Source organism: Hyla sarda, chromosome 9 (assembly GCF_029499605.1).
Source record: "Hyla sarda isolate aHylSar1 chromosome 9, aHylSar1.hap1, whole genome shotgun sequence".
In the NCBI taxonomy this organism is placed as follows: Eukaryota; Metazoa; Chordata; class Amphibia; order Anura; family Hylidae; genus Hyla; species Hyla sarda.
Window position 1 is genome coordinate 12599072 of NC_079197.1, and position 27500 is coordinate 12626571.

General features: G+C 45.7%; 2 protein-coding genes across 3 annotated transcripts in view; both read right to left on the reverse strand.

Annotated features, from left to right (window-relative positions):
- SLC35A2 (solute carrier family 35 member A2) overlaps positions 1 to 4497 on the reverse strand; it is an 18445-nt gene extending 13948 nt beyond the window's left edge. Inside the window, 1 exon segment of the mRNA XM_056540920.1 lies at positions 4131 to 4497. Coding sequence (XP_056396895.1) covers positions 4131 to 4233 — 103 coding nt within the window. The 5' untranslated portion in view covers positions 4234 to 4497.
- A 13918-nt stretch (positions 4498 to 18415) lies between these two features.
- Positions 18416 to 27500, reverse strand: part of PIM2 (Pim-2 proto-oncogene, serine/threonine kinase) — a 23087-nt gene continuing 14002 nt past the window's right edge. For both annotated transcript variants that reach the window (XM_056540922.1, XM_056540921.1), the window contains 6 exons: positions 26169 to 26266; positions 24852 to 24958; positions 24544 to 24594; positions 23855 to 24218; positions 20867 to 21043; positions 18416 to 18881 (listed from right to left, as the gene is read on the reverse strand). In XM_056540922.1, the coding sequence (XP_056396897.1) occupies positions 18778 to 18881; positions 20867 to 21043; positions 23855 to 24218; positions 24544 to 24594; positions 24852 to 24958; positions 26169 to 26266 (901 nt within the window). In that variant the 3' untranslated portion in view covers positions 18416 to 18777. The remainder of the gene's footprint in view (positions 18882 to 20866; positions 21044 to 23854; positions 24219 to 24543; positions 24595 to 24851; positions 24959 to 26168; positions 26267 to 27500) is intronic.

Here is a 27500-nt window from a genome sequence, read left to right on the forward strand (position 1 = left end):
TCCCCCATATCCAGCCCTCACACCCCCCCCCCCCATATCCAGCCCTCACACCCCCCCCCCCATATCCAGCCCTCACACCCCCCCCCTATATCCAGCCCTCACACCCCCCCCCCCCTATATCCAGCCCTCACACCCCCCCCCCCTATATCCAGCCCTCACACCCCCCCCCCTATATCCAGCCCTCACACCCCCCCCCCCTATATCCAACCCTCACACCCCCCCCTATATCCAACCCTCACACCCCCCCCCCCCTATATCCAACCCTCACCCCCCCCCCTATATCCAGCCCTCACCCCCCCATAGACAGCCCTCACACCCCCCCTATATCCAGCCCTCTCCCCCCCCCCTATATCCAACCCTCACACCCCCCCCTATATCCAACCCTCACACCCCCCCCTATATCCAGCCCTCACCCCCCCCCCATAGACAGCCCTCACACCCCCCCCTATATCCAGCCCTCACCCCCCCCCCCCTATATCCAACCCTCACACCCCCCCCCCTATATCCAGCCCTCACCCCCCCCATAGACAAGCCCTCACACCCCCCCCTATATCCAGCCCTCACACCCCCCATAGACAGCCCTCACACCCCCCCCCCCTATATCCAGCCCTCACACCCCCCCCCCCTATATCCAGCCCTCACACCCCCCATAGACAGCCCTCACACCCCCCCCTATATCCAGCTCTCACCCCCCCCCCTATATCCAGCCCTCACCCCCCCCCCCTATATCCAGCCCTCACCCCCCCCCCCCTATATCCAGCCCTCACACCACCCCCCCCCCTATATCCAGCCCTCACCCCCCCCCCTATATCCAGCCCTCACACCCCCCTCCAGACACTCCTGTAGAGCCGTCACTCCGCACCCCCTCACCCCCCCCCCATATACAGGCCTCCCCCCCCTATACAGGCCTCACCCCCCCCCCCACGCCCCATATACAGGCCTCCCCCCCATATACAGGCCTCACCCCCCCACGCCCCATATACAGGCCTCACCCCCCCCACGCCCCATATACAGGCCTCACACACCCCCCCTCCCTATATCCTCACACCCCCCTCCAGACACTCCTATAGAGCCGTCACTCCGCACCCCTCACCCCCGTGTCTATGACCTTTAATGTCTTTATTCGAGTACAGGATAAATAAGGTGACAATAGGCAGTGAATACCTGTGCGGGGCGCTGCTCTCCCTATTGTCACCGCTCATTTATCCTTTAACATTGAAGCTGATCTGTATCTCCAGTCCGTCTCCGCCTGCAGAGCTGAATACAATGTATAAAGGTGTTCACTGTATGAGCCGGACCCCCGCCCTCCCCCCCGACTCCGTACATAACACAAGGGGCATTGATGCAGCAGGAGAGGCTGGCGGCACGGACCACCACATGTCCTCCCCAAGTCTAGATGGTCTCATACTATCAGGGACCCTCATCATCCCCCCCAGACGCGGCCCCCCTGCACGTCTTCTCTATGACAGAACGATTTACCAAGCAGAACGTCACCTTGATAAGCGCAAAATTTACTTACAATAAGGACGACAAGTGTCCACGCAGCCCCATCCTTACTGACTTCTAAAACATTTATTGCTCCCTGTTATCAGCCAGATCTGTGATCACTGGAGATGGAGAGCGCTGACCTGGAGCCAGGGCCAAACCAGGACCCCAAAACTCACAGACCCACCCAGCAGGACGCCCCTCACGTGTATCTCTATAACCCCCAGCAGGACGCCCCCTCACGTGTATCTCTATAACCCCCAGCAGGACGCCCCTCACGTGTATCTCTCTGACCCCAGCAGGACGCCCCTCACGTGTATATCTATAACCCCCAGCAGGACGCCCCTCACGTGTATCTCTCTGACCCCAGCAGGACGCCCCTCACGTGTATCTCTCTGACCCCAGCAGGACGCCCCTCACGTGTATATTCTATAACCCCCAGCAGGACGCCCCTCACGTGTATCTCTCTGACCCCAGCAGGACGCCCCTCACGTGTATATCTATAACCCCAGCAGGGCGCCCATCACGTATATATATATATATATATATATATATATATATATATATATATATATATATATATATATATATATATATATAACCCCCAGCAGGACGCCCCTCACATGTATATCTATAACCCCCAGCAGGACGCCCCTCACGTGTATCTCTCTGACCCCAGCAGGACGCCCCTCACGTGTATCTCTATAACCCCAGCAGGACGCCCCTCACGTGTATCTCTCTGACCCCAGCAGGACGCCCCTCACGTGTATATCTATAACCCCAGCAGGACGCCCCTCACATGTATCTCTATAACCCCAGCAGGACGCCCCTCACATGTATATCTATAACCCCAGCAGGACGCCCCTCACGCGTATCTCTATAACCCCAGCAGGACGCCCCTCACGTGTATATATATATAACCCCAGCAGGACGCCCCTCACATGTATATCTATAACCCCAGCAGGACGCCCCTCACGTGTATCTCTATAACCCCAGCAGGACGCCCCTCACGTGTATATATATATATAACCCCAGCAGGACGCCCCTCACGTGTATATATATAACCCCAGCAGGACGCCCCTCACATGTATATCTATAACCCCAGCAGGACGCCCCTCACGTGTATCTCTATAACCCCAGCAGGACGCCCCTCACGTCTATATCTATAACCCCAGCAGGACGCCCCTCACGTCTATATCTATAACCCCAGCAGGACGCCCCTCACATGTATATCTATAACCCCAGCAGGACGCCCCTCACGTCTATATCTATAACCCCAGCAGGACGCCCCTCACGTGTATATCTATAACCCCAGCAGGACGCCCCTCACATGTATCTCTATAACCCCAGCAGGACGCCCCTCACGTGTATCTCTATAACCCCAGCAGGACGCCCCTCACGTCTATATCTATAACCCCAGCAGGACGCCCCTCACGTGTATATCTATAACCCCAGCAGGACGCCCCTCACATGTATCTCTATAACCCCAGCAGGACGCCCCTCACATGTATCTCTATAACCCCAGCAGGACGCCCCTCACATGTATCTCTATAACCCCAGCAGGACGCCCCTCACGTGTATCTCTCTGACCCCAGCAGGACGCCCCTCACGTGTATCTCTCTGACCCCAGCAGGACGCCCCTCACGTGTATCTCTCAGACCGTAGAGACCCTCACGATCTCTGTAACGGGGTCCAGCTCTCCCTGTGCATGAAGTAGAGTCAACACAACCCCTTAATGTCTATAGGATCACCAAAGATACACAAGCGCTGTCTCCGACTCTCCTATAGGTCATGCACTAGGGAGAGCCGATGCCGTTATGGAGGCTGTGGGGGTCCCTGCAGTCAGAAATGTATCCCCTATCCTGAGGGTAAGAGGATACGTTGTCAAACACTGGAGTCCACCTTATAAACTACTATACACATAGATCCTGTACTACAATCCATAGCAATAGGTGGTGTCAACCACTACTCAACCCAACATTGTAGATCCCCCCCCCCCCCCCAAAACTTAGGGAACGCTCACAAGTACCACACATATAAGCCTAACACAAACGTACGGACCAAAACAAGACTAATTGGCTTAATGTTTCCCACATTTTATCAAATACAATGTTTTACATACATAATGGTATTTTTTTTTGTAAATATGTCAAACTATGTAAAAACTGTAAAACAAGCAAATAAAAATAAAATATATACATATTTATATATTGGAGTTTCTCAACCAGGACGCCTCCAGCTGTTGCAAAACTACAACTCCCAGCATGCCCGGACAGCCGAAGGCTGTCCGGGCATGCTGGGTGTTGTAGTTTAGCAACAGCTGGAGGCACCCTGTTTGTGGAACACTAACTGAATACCACAGCATAAATCATTAATACAGAAAAGCTTAGTATGCTGGACTACTCCCCTCAACATCCACCATTGAAGATACCCCCCCCCCCAGATCTGCTGAAGATATATACAACCAAGGTCTGTGTTGGACTACAAGTCTCAGCACTTCCACACATTAAAGAGGCTAGGAGTTGTAGTCCTGACATAAGTAAGAACTCCATAGCAATTCATTCTTGTGGGACTACAAGTCTCAGCAAGCATGCATGCCCTCCCCCCCATGGCTAAGGCTTTCAGGGCTGCCCCCGTACACTTACGCTCTCCCGCGCTCCTCCCCGGGGGGCTCCCCGGTTCACTCATGTCGGACTGCAGCTGCTTCATGTCCCTCTCCTCGTCTCCAGCTCCGGCAGCCGCCGCCATTTCTCCCGGCTCAGCCGCACTTCCGGGTCCGCCACTCCACGGCAGCACCGCCAGCTCACTTCCGAGCCAACGTCACCTGCCAAACTGTGGAGGGGGAACCCTGGTAACTAGGAACGTTTTATTTCACACAACTGTTTCCGGGTTACGTCATCACTGTAAGGCGTAGATACGTCCTACGTTCGCTGAGAGGCGGGCCGTCAAGATTGTGTCGCCCGCAGAATGGGCGCCATTTTGTTGGTTATTAACGTGCCTCTTTTCAACTATAGTCATAAAATAAATATAAGAGAAGTTATAAAATATAATAAACTATAAAAAAAAAAAAAAAAGAGACCGGAGTCCTCTCTTCTCTCGTGATGACAACTTTTTTGGATCACCTTTAAGAAAACATGGTAACCACCAACCAATATGCCCTCTATTGCAGTGCCCACAAGTTTTGTCACCCAGCTTTCCTAGACTCCTGACTAATAAATCTGCCTTGTAATAGCAGGTAATGCGTCATTGTATTGCTGAAGGGGTTAACTGTAAATGTTGTACCGCTCACTCGAGTATACCAATCCACCTGTGCACGGTATCGCCGTTACCGCCCTCGGATTAATAGGCAAACATGTAGAAAGTACAGTGACCCCTTCACCTACGATGGCCCCGACATACGATAATTTACACATATGATGATCTCTCAGAGGCCATCGCATGTTGAAGGCGGCATCAACATACGATGCTTTTGTATGTCGGGGCCATCGCATAAATGTCTATCCGGCAGTGCAGACTGCTTCACTGCCACCGGATAGACGTTTACGGTGCCCCGTGAGCTCCGGTGACGGTCACTCACCTGTCCTCGGGGCTCCGGCGCGTCCTCTTCGCGATCCCCTGCATCGTCGGCGCTCTCCATTGTCGTCATCACGTCGCTGCGCATGCCGTCCCGTCATCCAATAGGAGCAGCGTGCGTAACGACGTGATGGCGGCAACGGAGAGTGAGGATGCCGGGGAAGCAGAGGCCTTGACGGAGCGTCGGGGACACGGCAGGGACGGCGACAGCGATGGACGGCGACATCCCAGGCAGCGGTGACGGTCCGGAGCGGCGGGGACAGGTGAGTAAAACTTCCTCTAACAGTGGTCTTCAACCTGCGGACCTCCAGATGTTGCAAAACTACAACACCCAGCATGCCCGGACAGCCGTTGGCTGTCCGGGCATGCTGAGTGTTGTAGTTTTGCAACATCTGGAGGTCCGCAAGTTGTAAACCACTGTCCTATACTTTACATTGCACGGATCCCTCAACATACGATGGTTTCAACAAACGATGGTCCATTTGGAACGGATTACCATTGTATTTTGAGGGAACACTGTATTGTGTCCGGTACCAAGGTTGCAGGTAAAACCAAAGCTTTCTTTATTGAATTCTTGGACAATAGTCACATACAGAGATGGTGACTGACGCGTTTCACACCTAGGTGCTTAGTTGTAGACTCACCTGTCGTGGACTAAGCACCTAGGTGCGAAACGCGTCTGGAACCATCTCTGTAAGTGACTATTGTCCAAGAATTCAATAAAGCAAGCTTTGGTTTTACCTGCAACCTTGGTGCCGGATGCAATACTTTCTCCATGAATTGGGTAACACCTCAGACAGATGTAAATGGTGGCCAAATGGGTTGTCGCTTATGTGGTGGCCCAGTACGGGAGGTGTTACCCTGTACCCTTTCTACCCTGTCAGGCAGCCTCCTGCAGTGGACCCCCCTCCCGCTCGTTTATTGTAATTGTATATAGGGGGAGATTTATCAAGCCTGTGCAGAGGTAAAGTTGTCCAGTTGCCCATAGCAACCAATCAGATCGCTTCTTTCATTTTTCACAGGCCTTCCTAAAAATGAAAGAAGCGATCTGATTGGCTGCTATGGGCAACTGGGCAACTTTTCCTCTGCACAGGTTTTGATAAATCTCCCCCATATTCCCTATGTTATATATGTAAGAGTGTTATACCTTTAAGACTGTTTACCATTAGTGTTGCTCGCGAATATTCGCAATTCGAATATTATTCGCGAATATCGCATATTCGCGAATTCGCGAATTTCGCGAATATAGCGCTATATATTCGTAATTACGAATATTCGTTTTTTTTTGTTTTTTTTTTTCACAGTACACATCACAGTGATCATCCCTCTCCGCTTCCAGCTTGTGTGGTGTAAAGAAGGCTGTAATACTACTGTGTGAGACTGGCGTGCGAAAATTCGCATATGCGAAAATTAGCATATGCTAATTTTCGCATATGCGAATTTCCACATATGCTAATTTTCGCATGCGCGTATTTTCGCATACGCGAAAATAAAACGACAATATAACGAATATGCGAATATTCGCGAATATATGACGAATATTCGTCCATATATTCGCGAATATTCGCGAATTCGAATATGGCCTATGCCGCTCAACACTATTTACCATGTGAGTTGTCATGTGATTGTTACCCAGGAGGTATCAGTGACCAGGTGACCTAGGGGTGACCAATGGGATCCCCCCCCCCAGATCCTCCCCCATAAAAGCCCTGGGTGGAGCCTCTGCTCTCTTAGTCTTTGCTGAGGTGCAGTCGATCCTAAGTGTCCAGAGTCATAGGAGGCGTCAAGTCCAGTCTGCAGCCACAAGCTACAGGTAAGTCACAGTCTTGTCAGTCACAAGTCAAGTCAGTCACAGTCATCATTTGTCAAGTCAACGTGGCTCATCTACTACCAGTCCCAGCAAGCCCTTAAAGGAGTACTCTGGTGCAGACTACCCCTGCTCCGTCCTGCCCAGGATGCAAAAAAATGAAAATAAACCATCTCTCACCTTTCTGGGTTCCCGCGGAGCGCCACTACAGCTGATCGGTCCTCCGCTCCATCTTCTTCATACTTCCGTGTGAACAAAGCGTCACATGGTGCTCAGCCTATTATGGGCCGAGGCAGAACATCGCGGCGGCCGGCGATAGGCTGAGCGCCATGTGACGCTTCGTTCACACGGAAGTATGAAGGAGATGGACCGGAGGACCGATCAGCTGTAGTGACGCTCCGCGGGAACCCAGGAAGGTGAGGGATGGTTCATTTTCATTTTTTTTGCAGCCCGGGCAGGACGGAGCAGGAGTAGTCTACACCAGAGTACTCCTTTTAAGATCTCTGAGTCACTGGTCACCTCCTTGGGCCCTGGCTGAACTGTATAGACTTTACCATCTATCTACCCTCAGTAAAGCTACCGTTATCTGTAACTTGGCGTCGGAGTCATTATTGCCCCCGTGCCTAGCCCAGGATCCAGCGGTATACCTTCGGGTGATATTGAGGATAAACCACGCCCTGGCGTCATGAATACAAGGGGTTAATGCCATCTGCCCCTAGGGTAATTCCATCTGCCCTTTGCATCACACCCCCATACCACAGTTAGACCCAAGAACAGCATCTGCATGACCTAATATATAGGAACATTATTTTTTTCTCTGATATGACAGGAACGCTTTAAGGGCAAGTGGAATCGCAGCCTAATACAAACACATTTATATGTCCATATACAGCAAAAATGTGCTTGTATTATTCCCATGTGGACCCAGCCTAAGGTTTACATTCTTTATAGCAGTGGTATTCAACCTGCGGACCTCCAGATGTTGCAAAACTACACATATTACGGGTCGGGATATGAGGACGGGATAGGAGGACAGGATAGGAGGTCGAGATAGGAGGTCGAGATAGGAGGTCGAGATAGGAGGTCGGGATAGGAGCAGGGGATAGGAGCAGGGGATAGGAGCAGGGGATAGGAGGTAGGGATAGGAGGTAGGGATAGGAGGTCGGGATAGGAGGTCGGGATAGGCGGTCGGGATAGGAGGTGGAGATAGGAGGTGAGGATAGGAGGTGGGGACGGGAGGTGGGGACGGGATATGAGGACGGGATATGAAGTCAAAAGCTTCCTCCTCTGTTGATTTTCAAGGATGAGGAAGGAAAAACCGGGCAACGCCGGGTACTCAGCTAGTATATGATAAAATGCACATTATCACCAGTTTCGGGATGCATTCACTTGTTATTATGAACACTCACTGGCTAAAATTCGCCTTATTCCATGGACTTGGATACCTATGGGCAGGGCTCAAGTCCTGCAGGAACACATGGGAACAGAGTTCCTGCACTTTTTCCACAGCAGGAACACAATTCCCATTAGCAGGACCAGCCCATGAGTGGAAATCTTGGGTGAGTTCCCACACTTTTTTTCCCATGACTTGACCCCTATCGGCAGCTTGCGGAGTGTACAGTGTAATTCTGTCACTCTCCCTTAGGTGGCGATAACGCAGCATCTAATTTCTTCTTATGCAGCTATGTGAGCGACACTAAACTAGTGGTCTATAGCACCCCCTGTGGTTGGAGAAGGAGTGGGCACTGTATGAAGTGTCGGTAGCAGTGTTTCCCCACCAGGGAGCCTCCAGCTGTTGCAAAACTACAACAGCCGAAGGCTGTCCGGGCATGCTGGGAGTTGTAGTTTTGCAACAGCTGGAGACACCCTGGTTGGAGAACACTGGTTTATGGCTCCATCATCAGCCCCGTCACGTGAGTCCTACTCTTTATTTATCCACATTTTGACATATGGGCGGGTTCACACCACTTTTTTGCTATACAGTTCCCGTATACGGGTTCAGGTTAAAAACCGTACGGAACCGTATAGAAAACCGTACGCATTGACTTAACATTGTAAACCGTGCGTCAGATGCATCATCCGGTTTAGTCCGGTTACATCTTATACAGTTTTGTCAGTTTTTTTTTCCCATACCCAAAACCGTAGTCTACCACGTTTTTTGGTCCGGGTGAAAAACCGTATTAAACCGTATACGTTTTTTTTTTTAACATGGAACTCAATGGGAACCGTACAGAACTGTATGTGCGTGCGGTTCCATCTGGTTTTCACCAAACGGTTTTTGACTTTGCACAGTTTTTTTTTTCTTGGAATTTCAATCAAATAAGTGAAACTTTATTCAAAATGGAGTGGAAAGTTAAAAACGTATACATTCTTTTCTTAAAAAACGGATGCAACCGGACATAATTTTTCAAACCTTATACAGTTTTTAACCGTATACAGGTTGAATCCGTTTTTCATGAAAAACCTGATACGGGAACTGTATTGCAAAAACGTGGTGTGAATGCAGCCTAAACTGTATCAAAACGTATGTACAAATATTAACCCATGTATGGTTAAAAACCGTATACGATTTGAAAAATGATGTCTGGTTGCATCTGTTAATTAAGAAAAAAACGTATAAGTTTTTAACTTTTCACTCCATTTTGAATAAAGTTTCACTTGTTTGATTGAAATTCCAAGAAAAAAAACTGCGCAAAGTCAAAAACTGGATGATGAAAACCGGATGGAACCGTACGCACATACAGTTCTGTACGGTTCCAATTGACTCCCATGTTAAAAAAAAAAAAAACGTATACGGTTTAATACGGTTTTTCCCCGGGACCAAAAAATGTGGTAGGCCACGGTTTTTTGTCCGGAAAAAATAAAGTTAAAAAAAAAGTATGGTCTGAAAAACTGAGACAACCGTATACATTATGGTGCATACGGTTTTGAGAAGTCTATGGGCACGGTTTTCTGTACGGTTGCATACGTTATTTTTTTATGAAACCGTATAGCAAAATCGTGGTGTGAACCCTGTAACGTGTATACAAATTACGTTTGTAACTTTTCACTCCATTTTGAATAAGGTTTCACTTGTTTGATTGAAATTCCAAGAAAAAACTGTGCAAAGTCAAAAACCGGATGATGAAAACCGGATGGAACCGTACGCACATACAGTTCTGTACGGTTCACATTGACTCCCATGTTATAAAAAAACGTATACGGTTTCAATACAGTTTTTCGCCCGGACCAAAAGCCGTGGTAGGCTACGGTTTTGGGTACGGGAAAAAAAATGGACAAAACCGTACAGGACGCAAAACGGATGCAACCGGATGCATGGTTTGGCATACGGTTTTCAATGGAGAGTCAATGCATACGGTTTTCAATACGGTTCCGTACGGTTTTCAAATTGAAAATGTATACGGGAACTGTACTGCAAAAACGTGGTGTGAACTCAGCCATAAGTCAGTGATGCACGTGTACCGGTCATCCTTGCCCCATCCTGGAAAATACACGGAAGCAGATCGGAGGCGATCGCACATTGATTTCCTCGCCTCATCTGTCACCTGTGTCTTTGACGTACACGGCTGTTTACCTGGTTTTCGCCCTCCCTGCCCCGCCCGCACATGGCGCTTAACCCTTTGTGTTCTCAGGGAGTCGTAACGTGGGTTTAACAAACAGACACATGGCACCATGGCCAGATTACATATAGGCACTGTATACCCGGAGGAGGGGTGGGGGTCAACTACGGTAAAGACTAAAAGGAGATGTGACGAACAGGGGATCCAAATATTAACATAAGAAAGGGTTCTTTACAGTTACAGCAGCTGTACCCTAAAAGGCAGTTCTGCAGCCACAACCCATAAGCCTAAAAAGGTGTTCCCATCTGGACCTGCATCAATGTAAGGGGTATTCCAACCATTAACACTTATCCGCTACCCCGATAGGATAGAAGTTTATAATCAGAGAGTTTGACTCCTGGGACCCCCCAATATGAGAACAGGGTCCGGAGTACCCCGTAGAATGGCGCACTGGCACACATGCTCACAGTCACTACTTTCATTGTCTTATAGGGGCTGCTGGAGATAGCGGAGCGCTGGATTCAGCCATTCAGGCAGCATGGGGCCAGGGTGTGTTGGCGCATTTGTCTGTGTGCCCAGTGAGTGGATGACATGTGTGTAATAGGTGTCCAGTGTATGGGTGACATGTGTGTAATAGGCGTCCAGTGTATGGGTGACATGTGTGTAATAGGCGCCCAGTGAGTGGGTGACATGTGTGTAATAGGTGTCCAGTGTATGGGTGACATGCGTGTAATAGGTGTCCAGTGTATGGGTTACATGTGTGTAATAGGTGTCCAGTGTATGGGTGACGTGTGTAATAGGTGTCCAGTGTATGGGTGACATGTGTGCAGTCGGTGTCCAGTGTATGGGTGACATGTGTGTAATAGGTATCCAGTGTATGGGTGACATGTGTGTAATAGGTGCCCAGTGAGTGGGTGACATGTGTGTAATAGGTGTCCAGTGTATGGGTGACATGTGTAATAGGTGTCCAGTGTATGGGTGACATGTGTGTAATAGGTGTCCAGTGTATGGGTGACATGTGTGTAATAGGCGTCCAGTGTATGGGTGACATGTGTGTAATAGGTGCCCAGTGTATGGGTGACATGTGTGTAATAGGCGTCCAGTGTATGGGTGACATGTGTGTAATAGGTGTCCAGTGTATGGGTGACATGTGTGTAATAGGCGTCCAGTGTATGGGTGACATGTGTGTAATAGGCGTCCAGTGTATGGGTGACATGTGTGTAATAGGTGTCCAGTGTATGGGTGACATGTGTGTAATAGGTGTCCAGTGTATGGGTGACATGTGTGTAATAGGTGTCCAGTGTATGGGTGACATGTGTGTAATAGGTGTCCAGTGTATGGGTGACATGTGTGTAATAGGTGTCCAGTGTATGGGTGACATGTGTGTAATAGGTGTCCAGTGTATGGGTGATGTGTGCAGTCGGTGTTCAGTGTATGGGTGACATGTGTAATAGGTGTCCAGTGTATGGGTGACATGTGTAATAGGCGTCCAGTGTATGGGTGACATGTGTAATAGGCGTCCAGTGTATGGGTGACATGTGTAATAGGTGTCCAGTGTATGGGTGACATGTGTAATAGGCGTCCAGTGTATGGGTGACATGTGTAATAGGCGTCCAGTGTATGGGTGACATGTGTAATAGGCGTCCAGTGTATGGGTGACATGTGTAATAGGTGTCCAGTGTATGGGTGACATGTGTGTAATAGGTGTCCAGTGTATGGGTGACATGTGTGTAATAGGCGTCCAGTGTATGGGTGACATGTGTGTAATAGGTGTCCAGTGTATGGGTGATGTGTGCAGTCGGTGTTCAGTGTATGGGTGACATGTGTAATAGGTGTCCAGTGTATGGGTGACATGTGTAATAGGCGTCCAGTGTATGGGTGACATGTGTAATAGGCGTCCAGTGTATGGGTGACATGTGTAATAGGTGTCCAGTGTATGGGTGACATGTGTGTAATAGGTGTCCAGTGTATGGGTGACATGTGTGTAATAGGTGTCCAGTGTATGGGTGACATGTGTGTAATAGGTGTCCAGTGTATGGGTGACATGTGTGTAATAGGCGCCCAGTGTATGGGTGACATGTGTGTAATAGGCGTCCAGTGTATGGGTGACATGTGTGTAATAGGCGTCCAGTGTATGGGTGACATGTGTGTAATAGGTGTCCAGTGTATGGGTGACATGTGTGTAATAGGTGTCCAGTGTATGGGTGACATGTGTGTAATAGGTGCCCAGTGTATGGGTGACGTGTGTAATAGGTGTCCAGTGTATGGGTGACATGTGTGCAGTCGGTGTTCAGTGTAAGGGTGACGTGTGTAATAGGTGTCCAGTGTATGGGTGACATGTGTGTAATAGGTGTCCAGTGTATGGGTGACATGTGTGTAATAGGCGTCCAGTGTATGGGTGACATGTGTGTAATAGGCATCCAGTGTATGGGTGACATGTGTGTAATAGGTGTCCAGTGTATGGGTGACATGTGTGTAATAGGCGTCCAGTGTATGGGTGACATGTGTGTAATAGGCGTCCAGTGTATGGGTGACGTGTGTAATAGGTGTCCAGTGTATGGGTGACGTGTGTAATAGGTGTCCAGTGTATGGGTGACGTGTGTAATAGGTGTCCAGTGTATGGGTGACATGTGTGTAATAGGTGTCCAGTGTATGGGTGACATGTGTGTAATAGGTGTCCAGTGTATGGGTGACATGTGTGTAATAGGTGTTCAGTGTATGGGTGACATGTGTGTAATAGGTGTCCAGTGTATGGGTGATGTGTGCAGTCGGTGTTCAGTGTATGGGTGACATGTGTAATAGGTGTCCAGTGTATGGGTGACATGTGTAATAGGCGTCCAGTGTATGGGTGGCATGTGTAATAGGCGTCCAGTGTATGGGTGACATGTGTAATAGGCGTCCAGTGTATGGGTGACATGTGTGTAATAGGCGTCCAGTGTATGGGTGACATGTGTGTAATAGGTGTCCAGTGTATGGGTGACATGTGTGTAATAGGTGTCCAGTGTATGGGTGACATGTGTGTAATAGGTGCCCAGTGTATGGGTGACGTGTGTAATAGGTGTTCAGTGTAAGGGTGACGTGTGTAATAGGTGTCCAGTGTATGGGTGACATGTGTGTAATAGGTGTCCAGTGTATGGGTGACATGTGTGTAATAGGTGTCCAGTGTATGGGTGACGTGTGTAATAGGTGTCCAGTGTATGGGTGACATGTGTGTAATAGGTGTCCAGTGTATGGGTGACATGTGTGTAATAGGTGCCCAGTGTATGGGTGACATGTGTATAATAGGTGCCCAGTGTATGGGTGACGTGTGTGTAATAGGTGTCCAGTGTATGGGTGACGTGTGTGTAATAGGTGTCCAGTGTATGGGTGACATGTGTGTAATAGGTGTCCAGTGTATGGGTGACATGTGTGTAATAGGTGTCCAGTGTATGGGTGATGTGTGCAGTCGGTGTTCAGTGTATGGGTGACGTGTGTGTAATAGGTGTCCAGTGTATGGGTGACATGTGTGTAATAGGTGTCCAGTGTATGGGTGACATGTGTAATAGGCGTCCAGTGTATGGGTGACATGTGTAATAGGTGCCCAGTGTATGGGTGACATGTGTGTAATAGGTGCCCAGTGTATGGGTGACGTGTGTAATAGGTGTCCAGTGTATGGGTGACGTGTGTAATAGGTGTCCAGTGTATGGGTGACATGTGTGCAGTCGGTGTCCAGTGTATGGGTGACATGTGTGTAATAGGTGTCCAGTGTATGGGTGACATGTGTGTAATAGGTGTCCAGTGTATGGGTGACATGTGTGTAATAGGTGTCCAGTGTATGGGTGACATGTGTGTAATAGGTGTCCAGTGTATGGGTGACATGTGTGTAATAGGTGTCCAGTGTATGGGTGACATGTGTGTAATAGGTGTCCAGTGTATGGGTGACATGTGTGTAATAGGTGTCCAGTGTATGGGTGACATGTGTGTAATAGGTGCCCAGTGTATGGGTGACATGTGTGTAATAGGTGTCCAGTGTATGGGTGACATGTGTGTAATAGGTGCCCAGTGTATGGGTGACATGTGTGTAATAGGTGTCCAGTGTATGGGTGACATGTGTGTAATAGGTGCCCAGTGTATGGGTGACATGTGTGCAGTCGGTGTCCAGTGTATGGGTGACATGTGTGTAATAGGTGTCCAGTGTATGGGTGACATGTGTGTAATAGGTGCCCAGTGTATGGGTGACGTGTGTAATAGGCGTCCAGTGTATGGGTGACATGTGTGTAATAGGCGTCCAGTGTATGGGTGACATGTGTGTAATAGGTGCCCAGTGTATGGGTGACGTGTGTAATAGGCGCCCAGTGTATGGGTGACGTGTGTAATAGGCGCCCAGTGTATGGGTGACGTGTGTAATAGGTGTCCAGTGTATGGGTGACGTGTGTAATAGGCGTCCAGTGTATGGGTGACATGTGTGTAATAGGTTTCCAGTGTATGGGTGACGTGTGTAATAGGTGTCCAGTGTATGGGTGACGTGTGTAATAGGTGTCCAGTGTATGGGTGATGTGTGCAGTCGGTGTTCAGTGTATGGGTGACATGTGTGCGGTCAGTGTATGGGTGACATGTGTGTAGTAGGTGTCCAGTGTATGGGTGACATGTGTGTAGTAGGTGTCCAGTGTATGGGTGACATGTGTGTAATAGGTGCCCAGTGTATGGGTGACATGTGTGTAATAGGTGCCCAGTGTATGGGTGACATGTGTGTAATAGGTGCCCAGTGTATGGGTGACATGTGTGTAATAGGTGTCCAGTGTATGGGTGACATGTGTGTGCAGTCAGTGTTCAGTGTATGGGTGACATGTGTGTAGTAGGTGTCCAGTGTATGGGTGATGTGTGCAGTCGGTGTACAGTGTAAGGGTGACGTGTGTGTAATAGGCGTCCAGTGTATGGGTGACATGTGTGCAGTCGGTGTCCAGTGTATGGGTGACATGTGTGTAATAGGTATCCAGTGTATGGGTGACATGTGTGTAATAGGTGTCCAGTGTATGGGTGACATGTGTGTAATAGGTGTCCAGTGTATGGGTGACATGTGTGTAATAGGTGCCCAGTGTATGGGTGACATGTGTGTAATAGGTGCCCAGTGTATGGGTGACATGTGTGTAATAGGTGCCCAGTGTATGGGTGACATGTGTGCAGTCGGTGTTCAGTGTATGGGTGACATGTGTGTAATAGGTGTCCAGTGTATGGGTGACATGTGTGTAATAGGTGCCCAGTGTATGGGTGACATGTGTGTAATAGGTGTCCAGTGTATGGGTGACATGTGTGTAATAGGTGCCCAGTGTATAGGTGACATGTGTGTAATAGGTGTCCAGTGTATGGGTGACATGTGTGTAATAGGTGTCCAGTGTATGGGTGACATGTGTGTAATAGGTGTCCAGTGTATGGGTGACATGTGTGTAATAGGTGCCCAGTGTATGGGTGACATGTGTGTAATAGGTGTCCAGTGTATGGGTGACATGTGTGTAATAGGTGTCCAGTGTATGGGTGACATGTGTGTAATAGGTGTCCAGTGTATGGGTGACATGTGTGTAATAGGTGTCCAGTGTATGGGTGACGTGTGTAATAGGCGTCCAGTGTATGGGTGACGTGTGTAATAGGTGCCCAGTGTATGGGTGACGTGTGTAATAGGTGTCCAGTGTATGGGTGACGTGTGTAATAGGTGTCCAGTGTATGGGTGATGTGTGCAGTCGGTGTTCAGTGTATGGGTGACATGTGTGCGGTCAGTGTATGGGTGACATGTGTGTAGTAGGTGTCCAGTGTATGGGTGACGTGTGTGCAGTCAGTGTATGGGTGACATGTGTGTAATAGGTGTCCAGTGTATGGGTGACATGTGTGCAGTCAGTGTATGGGTGACATGTGTGTAATAGGTGTCCAGTGTATGGGTGACATGTGTGTAATAGGTGTCCAGTGTATGGGTGACATGTGTGCAGTCAGTGTATGGGTGACATGTGTGTAATAGGTGCCCAGTGTATGGGTGACATGTGTGTAATAGGTGTCCAGTGTATGGGTGACATGTGTGTAATAGGTGTTCAGTGTATGGGTGGCATGTGTGCAGTCGGTGTCCAGTGTATGGGTGACATGTGTGCAGTCGGTGTCCAGTGTATGGGTGACATGTGTGCAGTCGGTGTTCAGTGTATGGGTGACATGTGTGTAATAGGTGTCCAGTGTATGGGTGACGTGTGTAATAGGTGTCCAGTGTATGGGTGACATGTGTGCAGTCGGTGTTCAGTGTATGGGTGACATGTGTGTAATAGGTGTCCAGTGTATGGGTGACATGTGTGTAATAGGTGTTCAGTGTATAGGTGACGTGTGTAATAGGTGTCCAGTGTATGGGTGACATGTGTGTAATAGGTGTTCAGTGAGTGGGTGACGTGTGTGTAATAGGTGTTCAGTGTATGGGTGACGTGTGCAGTCGGTGTTCAGTGTATGGGTGACATGTGTGTAATAGGTGTTCAGTGTATGGGTGACATGTATGCGGCATCATATGCTTATTTGGCCCCTTGGATTTTCGGTCATATATAGCACATACCAGACATCATGTACAAAAATGCTTCCATTTATTAAATAACACGAACACGATATATACAACATAATACACCCCAAATCTATACCTCGAATGGAAATGATCTGGACTCTTCATGTAATACACAAGTATTTACTCTTTCAATAAAAGACATTATGGCCCCTCACAGAGTCACAAAATGGCGATACTAAAGCCCCCTAAGTAACACAGACAAGAAAATGGAGGCCCTTGGTACTTGTTGCCCATAGCAACCATCTCCCAGGCTCTCCTTTCTTTCACAGATGGGAAAATGAAAGAAGCGATCTGATTGGTTGCTATGGGCAACTCCCTGGGTCTTGTCTGCAGTACAACCAATCAGATTCCAGTTTATTTCTCTATCCTTAATTGGGGAAAATGAAACAGCTGATCTGATTGGTTGCTAGGTGGCTCATTCCTTTATTTGGTCTCTGACCTACGTAGCCATTAACTGGTCCTTTATTTATATATGAGGATGGGAATATTTTGTAAAAGGGCACATGCTAATATTGTTATTCCTATGAACTGGAACAATTAAAAAATATATATATTGCGCCAATTTTGAGACAGCGACTGAAAATGGGTGCGATCATTTTTTATAACTAATACTAAAAACTGGCGATCTCAATAAATATGTATATCACTGACAGGTGTAGACTGTGTTTCCCGGCGCCATTCCTTGTGCCTTGGTAACCACGTTCACGCACACTGCGATTTTTTTGGTTGCGTTTTAGGAAAAAAACGTATACGTTAAAACATGCCATCCATTTCCCTTTGACTTACTTTGTAAGGACGCTAACGTATCAGCTTTTTTTTGGGGTAAACAATTGCGTAGTTCACACTTTGGACCGCCGGCTGTTGCAAAACTACAACTCCCAGCATGCCCGGACAGCCTTCGGCTGTCCGGGCATGCTGGGAGTTGTAGTTTAGCAACAGACGGAGGTTCATGGTTTTTGAGACCACTGGCCAAATTGACTACATTTATCACTCACTAGTCTACGGCGCCATGGTGGCCACGTTAGGGTGCGTTCACACTGCGTTTTTTATTTTTACGTTTTTTTATATTTACGTTTTTTATTGTTTTAGGTAAAAACGTATATGTTAACGCATGCCATCCATTTCCCATTGACTGACTTACAGTGTATACATATATGCTTTTTTGAGCGCGATTCCGTGGTTGCTAAACTTTGGGCCTCCAGCTGTTGCAAAACTACAACTCCCAGCATGCCCAGACAGCTGTTGGCTGTCCAGGCATGATGGGAGTTGTAATTGAAGGTCCGCAGTTTTGGAGACCATAGGTGAAACAGAGACACAAATGCAGCCTTAAAAAACAACATGCCATCTTGTCTTCATAAAAATGGCGCCCACCGCAATCCGGGGACAATAATAGGAAATATGGAGCTGCCCTTTTACTGAATACCCCCCCCCCCCCCCCAAATCTATCACATCCCAGCGAGATTGTCCTGTAAAACCAGGAACTTCATTAAACTTCTTTCCTGTTTGCACAAACCATGAGTCACGGCAGGGTGTAACCCGCGGCACGGCGCTGGCAGCGTCTTCAGGACATCCTGCAAATGTCACTATAGTTTGTCCAATTAACTTTATTGTCCTTCCCGGCCCCGGGTCCCTCTCCCAGGACCCACAAAAACTGTGTCCGGAATGGTAGCATCTGCCGTCCGGGACATCGCAGGTAGCCATTTAGTGCTTGACTACAGTATACGGGGGCCCTGTGGGTAGCCAGAACGGCGTCTGGCAGCGGCGGCTCTCGGCGTTGGACAAGCCTTCTTTTACGTGCATACGTCCTTCATCCAGGGATGCTGAAGAATCTGTTCTAGAGATGGACGCTCGGAGGGGCACGTGGATAAGCACCAGTGGACTAAACTTTCACATTCTAGAAAAAAATAAAAATAAAAATTACAGAGATATAATTGGTATTTTTTAAGATAAACGGGCACAAGGTGGCTAAGCAGGGCAAGCAGTATGTATGTAGTGATTATCAGGACATTTCTCCAGCACTAGATAAAAGATAATTAAAAAATAAAAAAATCCCAGAAACAGCGCCACTCTTAGTCCTCAGGCTGTGCGTGGTATTGCAGCTCAGTTACATTGAAGTGGTATTACAACATTGTTCTATTCACATTAAAGGGGTACTCTAGTGAAAAACTTTTTTTTTTTTTTTTTTTTTTTTTTTATCAACTGGTGCCAGAAAGTTACAGATTAGTAAATGACTTCTATTAAAAAATCTTAATCCTTCCAGTACTTATTAGCTGCTGAATACTACAGAGGAAATTATTTTCTTTTTGGAACACAGAGCTCTCTGCTGACATCACAAGCACAGTTCTCTCTGCTGACACCTCTGTCCATTTTAGGAACTGTCCAGAGCAGCATATGTTTGCTATGGGGATTTTCTCCTACTCTGGACAGTTCTTAAAATGGACAGAGATGTCAGCAGAGAGCACTGTGCTCATGATGTCAGCAGAGAGTTCTGTGTATCAAAAAGAAAATAATTTCCTCTGTAGTATTCAGCAGCTAATAAGTACTGGAAGGATTAAGATTTTTTTAATAGAAGTAATTTACAAATCTGTTTAACTTTCTGGCACCAGTTGATTTAAAAAAAAAATAAATAAAAAAATTCCACCGGAGTACCCCATTAATGGAACTGAGCTGCGATACCGCACACAACCTAAAGGACTGGTGTGGCAGCGTTTCTGAAGCCACTAGCTATATTTTTAACCCCTTAAAGGGGTACTCTGCTGCTCAGCATTTGGAACAAGCGACGGCTGTGACGGCTGTCACGCCCCCTCCCATAGACTTGCATTGAGGGGGTGGAGTGTGACGTCATGAGGGGGCGGGGCTATTACGTCACAAGCTTCCGGCGTCGGCTCCAGCATTTACAACAGTTTGTTCCAGTTTGTTCTGAGCGGAGTACCCCTTTAAGGCTACAATCGCCTATACAATTTTTAGGACGCTAAACACAACAGCAGCAACGATGTTCTTGTTGTTTGTTTGTTACAATGTAACAGTGCAGGAAAGTGGTGGCTCAGCCTGGCAATGCTGGGAAGGTGATGGATTGGGATATTTATGCAGGATTAGATTTATTTTTTTTTTCCAGAAACAGCGCCACTCTTGTCCTCAGTCTGTGTGTGGCATTGCAGCTTAGTTCCATTTAAGCAAATGAAACAGAGTTGTAATTCCACACACAACCTTAGGACAGGTGTGGCGCTGTTTTTGAACAGCTATGTTTTATTTTATTTTATTTTTTGTTTCTAATCCTTGATAACCCCCTTTAAAGGGGTTATCCAGGAAAAAAAACTTTTTTTTTTATATATCATCTGGCTCCAGAAAGTTAAACAGATTTGTAAATTACTTCTTTTAAAAAAATCTTCATCCTTTCAGTACTTATGAGCTTCTGAAGTTAAGGTTGTTCTTTTCTGTCTAAGTGCTCTCTATTGACACGTGTCTCGGGAACCGCCCAGTTTAGAAGAGGTTTGCTATGGGGATTTGCTTCTATACTGGGCGGTTCCCGAGACACGTGTCATCAGAGATTACTTAGACAGAAAAGAACAACTCAACTTCAGAAGCTCATAAGTACTGAAAGGATTAAGATTTTTTAAAAGAAGTAATTTACAAATCTGTTTAACTTTCTGGAGCCAGTTGATATATATAAAAAATTTTTTTCCTGGAATACCCCTTTAATCTTGCGTTGGGATGAAGAAATGAAAAGCACAGCCATATGCAGGGGTGTAGACATTGCAAGGAAGGCGTGGAGACTGCGGCACTGTCCTATGTACACCCAAGCAGGAAGAGGCGTGCGGTGCCAACAAGGAAGGCATGACCGCAACGTGGCAGCATACGTGCGAGGTGTTGCCTCTTTACCTGGAGACACGCTGGTCCTGAAGAGGACTTGAGCTTGTAGGATTTCTTGGTCTCTTTCGAAGGGGATGTCCCCGCACACCATGTCGTACAGCAGGATACCCAGAGACCACACGGTGGCTGGCAGCGCCTTGTACCTCCGAAAGGCAATCCATTCTGGGGGGCTGTATACTCGTGTTCCTGCACAACAGAACATATACAGGTTACATCATCATACATAGAAAGGTCTAGATCAGTGTTCTCCACCTTGTAGCTGTTGCAAAACTACAATTCCCATCATGCCCTGACAGCCTCCGGCTGTCAGGGCATGATGGGAATTGTAGTTTTGCAACTCTTATCCCTTGTAGTTTGGCAACAGCTGGAGGGTGTCAGGGCATGATGGGATTTGTAGTTTTGCAACACTTATCCCTTGTAGTTTGGCAACAGCTGGAGGGTGTCAGGGCATGATGGGAGTTGTAGTTTTGCAACTCTTATCCCTTGTAGTTTGGCAACAGCTGGAGGGTGTCAGGGCATGATGGGATTTGTAGTTTTGCAACACTTATCCCTTGTAGTTTGGCAACAGCTGGAGGGTGTCAGGGCATGATGGGAGTTGTAGTTTTGCAACTCTTATCCCTTGTAGTTTGGCAACAGCTGGAGGGTGTCAGGGCATGATGGGAGTTGTAGTTTTGCAACTCTTATCCCTTGTAGTTTGGCAACAGCTGGAGGGTGTCAGGGCATGATGGGAGTTGTAGTTTTGCAACACTTATCCCTTGTAGTTTTGCAACAGCTGGAGGGTGTCATGGCATGATGGGAATTGTAGTTTTGCAACAGCTGGAGGGTGTCAGGGCATGATGGGATTTGTAGTTTTGCAACAGCTGGAGGGTGTCATGGCATGATGGGATTTGTAGTTTTGCAACAGCTGGAGGGTGTCAGGGCATGATGGGATTTGTAGTTTTGCAACACTTATCCCTTGTAGTTTGGCAACAGCTGGAGGGTGTCAGGGCATGATGGGAGTTGTAGTTTTGCAACTCTTATCCCTTGTAGTTTGGCAACAGCTGGAGGGTGTCAGGGCATGATGGGATTTGTAGTTTTGCAACACTTATCCCTTGTAGTTTGGCAACAGCTGGAGGGTGTCAGGGCATGATGGGAGTTGTAGTTTTGCAACTCTTATCCCTTGTAGTTTGGCAACAGCTGGAGGGTGTCAGGGCATGATGGGAGTTGTAGTTTTGCAACTCTTATCCCTTGTAGTTTGGCAACAGCTGGAGGGTGTCAGGGCATGATGGGAGTTGTAGTTTTGCAACACTTATCCCTTGTAGTTTTGCAACAGCTGGAGGGTGTCATGGCATGATGGGAATTGTAGTTTTGCAACAGCTGGAGGGTGTCAGGGCATGATGGGATTTGTAGTTTTGCAACAGCTGGAGGGTGTCATGGCATGATGGGATTTGTAGTTTTGCAACAGCTGGAGGGTGTCAGGGCATGATGGGAATTGTAGTTTTGCAACACTTATCCCTTGTAGTTTGGCAACAGCTGGAGGGTGTCGGGGCATGATGGGAATTGTAGTTTTGCAACAGCTGGAGGGTGTCAGGGCATGATGGGATTTGTAGTTTTGCAACAGCAGGATATCCAGTTTTCACAGAACTGGAAAAAATTAGGAACTATTCGCTATTTGCAAGATCTCTGCTTGCTGTCCATGAATGAAGATGTATTGTTAAAGATATTAACAATATACTGTGTGTATATATATATATATATATATTCAGGAGGATTCCTGATCAGGTTCTTTTTTGTATAGTGCTGCATATTTGGTTGAGATATATTATATATATAATTTGTATTTATTAAATTATATTTACCACATGTATATATATATATATATATATATATATATATATATACATTTATTTATTTAATTTTTTTCAGAAACAGCGCCACTCTTGCCCTCAGTCTGTGTGCAGTATTGCAGCTCAGTTCTATTGAAGTGAATAGAGCAAAGTTGTAATACCGCCCACAACCTGAGGATAGGTGTGGCGCTGTTTCTGGAATAAAAAAATAATAATAATAATAAAAAAAATCAGCTATTTTTTTTTTTTTGTCTTTCTTCTAATACCGGTCAACCCCCTTGTCCAGGTCTGATATAATGGGTATTTTTTTATTTTTTAGATAAACTGGCATAAGGTGGCTAAGCAGGGCAAGCAGTATGTAGTGATTATCAGGACATATTCTCCAGCACTAGATAAAAGATAACTTAAAAAAAAAAAAAAAAAATTCCCGGAAACAGCGCCACTCTTAGTCCTCAGCCTGTGCTTGGTATTGCAGCTCAGTTACATTGAAGCGGTATTACATCTTTGTTCTATTCACGTTAATGGAACTGAGCTGCAATACCGCACGCAACCTAAAGGACAGGTGTGGCAGCATTTTTGAAGCCACTAGCTATATTTTTAACCCCTTAAAGCTACAATCGCCTATACAATTTCTGCTTGCTGTCCATGAATGGAAATATATTGTTAAAGATATTAACTATATATATATATATATATATATATATATATATATATATATATATATATATATATGTATTTATTAAATTATATTTAACATATATATATATATATATATATATTTTTTTTTTTTTTTTTTATATGTTTATTTTTATTTTTTTAATATATATTAATTATTATTATTTATTTTTTTTTTTCAGAAACCGCGCCACTCTTGTCCTCAGTCTGTGTGCAGAATTGCAGCTCAGTTCTATTGAAGTGAATAGAGCAAAGTTGTAATACCGCACACAACCTGAGGATAGGTGTGGCGCTGTTTCTGAAAAAAAAAATCAGCTACTTTTTTTTTAAATTTTTTTATCTAATACCGGACAACCCCCTTGTCCAGATCTGAACACTTGCCTTTTTGCTACACTTACAATTAAACACAATGACAGCGCCAATTTCCCATCCCTGACAGTTCGTTACAATGTAACAGTGCAGAATACGGATCTACTTTCATAGGGGGTGGACTCACCATCAAAGTTACTGTAGGTGGAATCATGGAGCAGAGCCCCAGAGCCGAAATCGATGAGCTTGACCTGCCCCGTCTGGGTGTTGAGTAAGAGGTTTTCGTCTTTGATGTCCCGATGGGTGACCCCTTGGGTGTGACAGTGCGCCACGGCGTCCACCACCTGCCGGAACAGGCTGCGCGCAACGTCTTCCTCCAGGGGACCTTGCTCGGTGATGACGTCGAACAGGTCCCGGCAGTGTTCCGGCATCTCCATCACCAGCAGGAAGCCGTCCGGGGTCTCGAACCAGTCCAGGAGTTCAACGATGCCAGGATGACCTTTCACCTTCAGCATCAGATATACTTCCATGGGCACCCGGGGGAAATTACCCTAAAAGAAGAAAAGAAAAAGAAAAGATAAAAATTTTGGAATTTTGGTCGTATGCAACAAAAAACAAAACAAAACAGAAAAAAAAACAAAAAAAAACAAAACACAATTCCTCCATTACATATTTTTGTCCCTAGGGGGCAGTATTGTTTTGAGAAAAAATTTCTCCAGTCACACCGGTGGCTGTAGAAATTAATATAATAAAATAACAATTTATTAATAAAAAATGTTTTATTAAAATTTTTTTTTTAGTTTTTTTTTTTTATTATACTTCCACCTAAATGTTCCCATTGATGCCAGATAATAAAGATCAGAAGGCGGCACTCACCAGCTGTGCCCACTCCATGACACGACTCTTCCTGATATGCTTCACGGCCACCTAGGGGGAGCAAGAGATCTAGTCAGGGTCTAGAGTCAGTGTTCTTCAACCAAAGTGCCTCCAGCTGTTGCAAAACTACAACTCCCAGCATGCCCGGACAGCCTTCGGCTGTCCGGGCATGCTGGGAGTTGTAGTTTTGCAACAGCTGGAGGCACCCTGGTTGGGAAACAGTAAGCCAGTCATCTCTGACCTGTGGTTCTCCAGCTGTTGCCATGCTGGGAGTTGTAGTGTTGCAAACGCCGTCCTACAAAACTCACCTCCTTGTGGTCCGTCAGTCTCCACGCCCCGTACACAGTACCGAATCCTCCGTGTCCCAGCTCGGCTCCCAGTTGGTACAACTTTTCGAAACATGCCCTGTCCTTCCCTGTAAGGTCAACAAAAATAAAAAAAGAATACACTTTAAAGGGGTACCCCAAGATTATAAAAAACAGGGGGGGGGGGCCTCATTGGTAACATAGGTGCCCCCCCCTATATATATCTACAGTCACCAGTTATACATTCTATATGCTGCCATCTGTGTCTTGGCAACTACAACTCCCAGGGGTTCTAGATTAGTCAGCAACCAAACCAATCCGGTTCAATATATTTACTTACACACATATATATATATATATATATATATATATATATTTATTATTATTTAGTTACTTTTTTAAATGTAAATGTAAATATATATATATATATTAACTAAATAAAAATAAGAAAATATACATATATGAATATGTCATTAAGTAAAATATGAAAATGTTATTAAGTAAAATAATATATACTGTATATATTTAAAAAACATAATATAATATATTTTTTTAAATAAAAAAAAAATATATATATATGAACAAATAAAATAATAACAATAATGTATATAATTATGTGTATACCGTATATAAAAAATTATATATATATATATATATATATATATATGTAAAATAATAATAATAAAAATAATAATATATATTAATAATAGTAATAATAATAACAATAATAAATTGATATAGAATTTATGTGTATATATAAAAAGTATATATATATATATATATAAATATCAGTAAAATAATATTTATATATATATATATATATATATATAATAATAATAACAATACATTTATATATAATTATGTGTATATATAGAAAAATTATATAAGTAAATAATAATAATAAAATATTTATTGCATTTTTTTTGTTGTTTTCTTCTCACACAAGCGCCACTGCCCAGATTTACCTGGAATGACAAGTCTGCACACGTGTGTGACTACATCCCTGCACACTCACTCCCACGCACCAACACCCAAAATTGCGCAGGGTGACTGACACCCGGATGATCACAGCAGGCAGAGGAACAGCAGCAACATGAATACGTCGGATATTAAAAATCTCCCCTATATAGGAGCAGTGGTCTCCAAACTGTGGACCTCCAGATGTTGTAAAACTACAACTCCCATGCTGGGAATTGTAGTTTTGTAACATCTGGAGGTGCTCAGAGACCACTGATCTAGGGCGTCTGCTGTACATCTTATATAAGTGGAGAACTACAAGTCCCAGCGTGCCATATTGATAGTAATAGAGGGGATCTTTACCTGACTTGGCGGTGACGGAGTCAATGATGGCGGTAATCATCTCCAGACCGAATGGCACACGGTGAAGTTGTCCGGTCACTGCCTCCTGCCCTGACACACTGTAACGAGTGAATGAAGAGCAGGTCAGTTGACGTTCCAAATACACACAGGGGAGGGGGAGAAGGTTGTGGGCGCGGTCTGCTATAGTGACAGCCAATCAGGAGCGAATGTTTGGGTTTTATTCAAATCCAAAAGAAGAAGCGACCAATGGCGTCACTGCGGAGGGAGCGGGAGAGTCGGAGCATCAAAATAAAGTGTTGTTTACTAGGAATTGTGAACCGCGGCTGTCAGCGTGAGATAGAGGAACGGGGGAGTGTATACATGTGAGATATATAGGGGGGATATATATATATGTGTGAGATAGAGGAACGGGGGAGTGTATACATGTGAGATATATAGGGGGGATATATATATATGTGTGAGATAGAGGAACGGGGGAGTGTATACATGTGAGATATATAGGGGGGATATATATATATATATATATATATATATATATATATGTGTGAGATAGAGGAACGGGGGAGTGTATACATGTGAGATATATAGGGGGGAGATATATATATGTGAGATAGAGGAACGGGGGAGTGTATACATGTGAGATATATAGGGGGGATATATATATATGTGTGAGATAGAGGAACGGGGGAATGTATACATGTGAGATATATAGGGGGGATATATATATATGTGTGAGATAGAGGAACGGGGGAGTGTATACATGTGAGATATATAGGGGGGATATATATATATATATATATATATATATGTGTGAGATAGAGGAACGGGGGAGTGTATACATGTGAGATATATAGGGGGGAGATATATATATGTGAGATAGAGGAACGGGGGAGTGTATACATGTGAGATATATAGGGGGGGATATATATATATATATATATGTGAGATAGAGGAACGGGGGAGTGTATACATGTGAGATATATAGGGGGGATATATATATATATATATATATATATATATATATATGTGTGAGATAGAGGAACGGGGAGTGTATACATGTGAGATATATAGGGGGGGTATATATATATGTGTGAGATAGAGGAACGGGGGAGTGTATACATGTGAGATATATAGGGGGGATATATATATATATATATATGTGTGAGATAGAGGAACGGGGGAGTGTATACATGTGAGATATATAGGGGGGATATATATATATATATATATGTGTGAGATAGAGGAACGGGGGAGTGTATACATGTGAGATATATAGGGGATAGATATATATGTGTGAGATAGAGGAACGGGGGAGTGTATACATGTGAGATA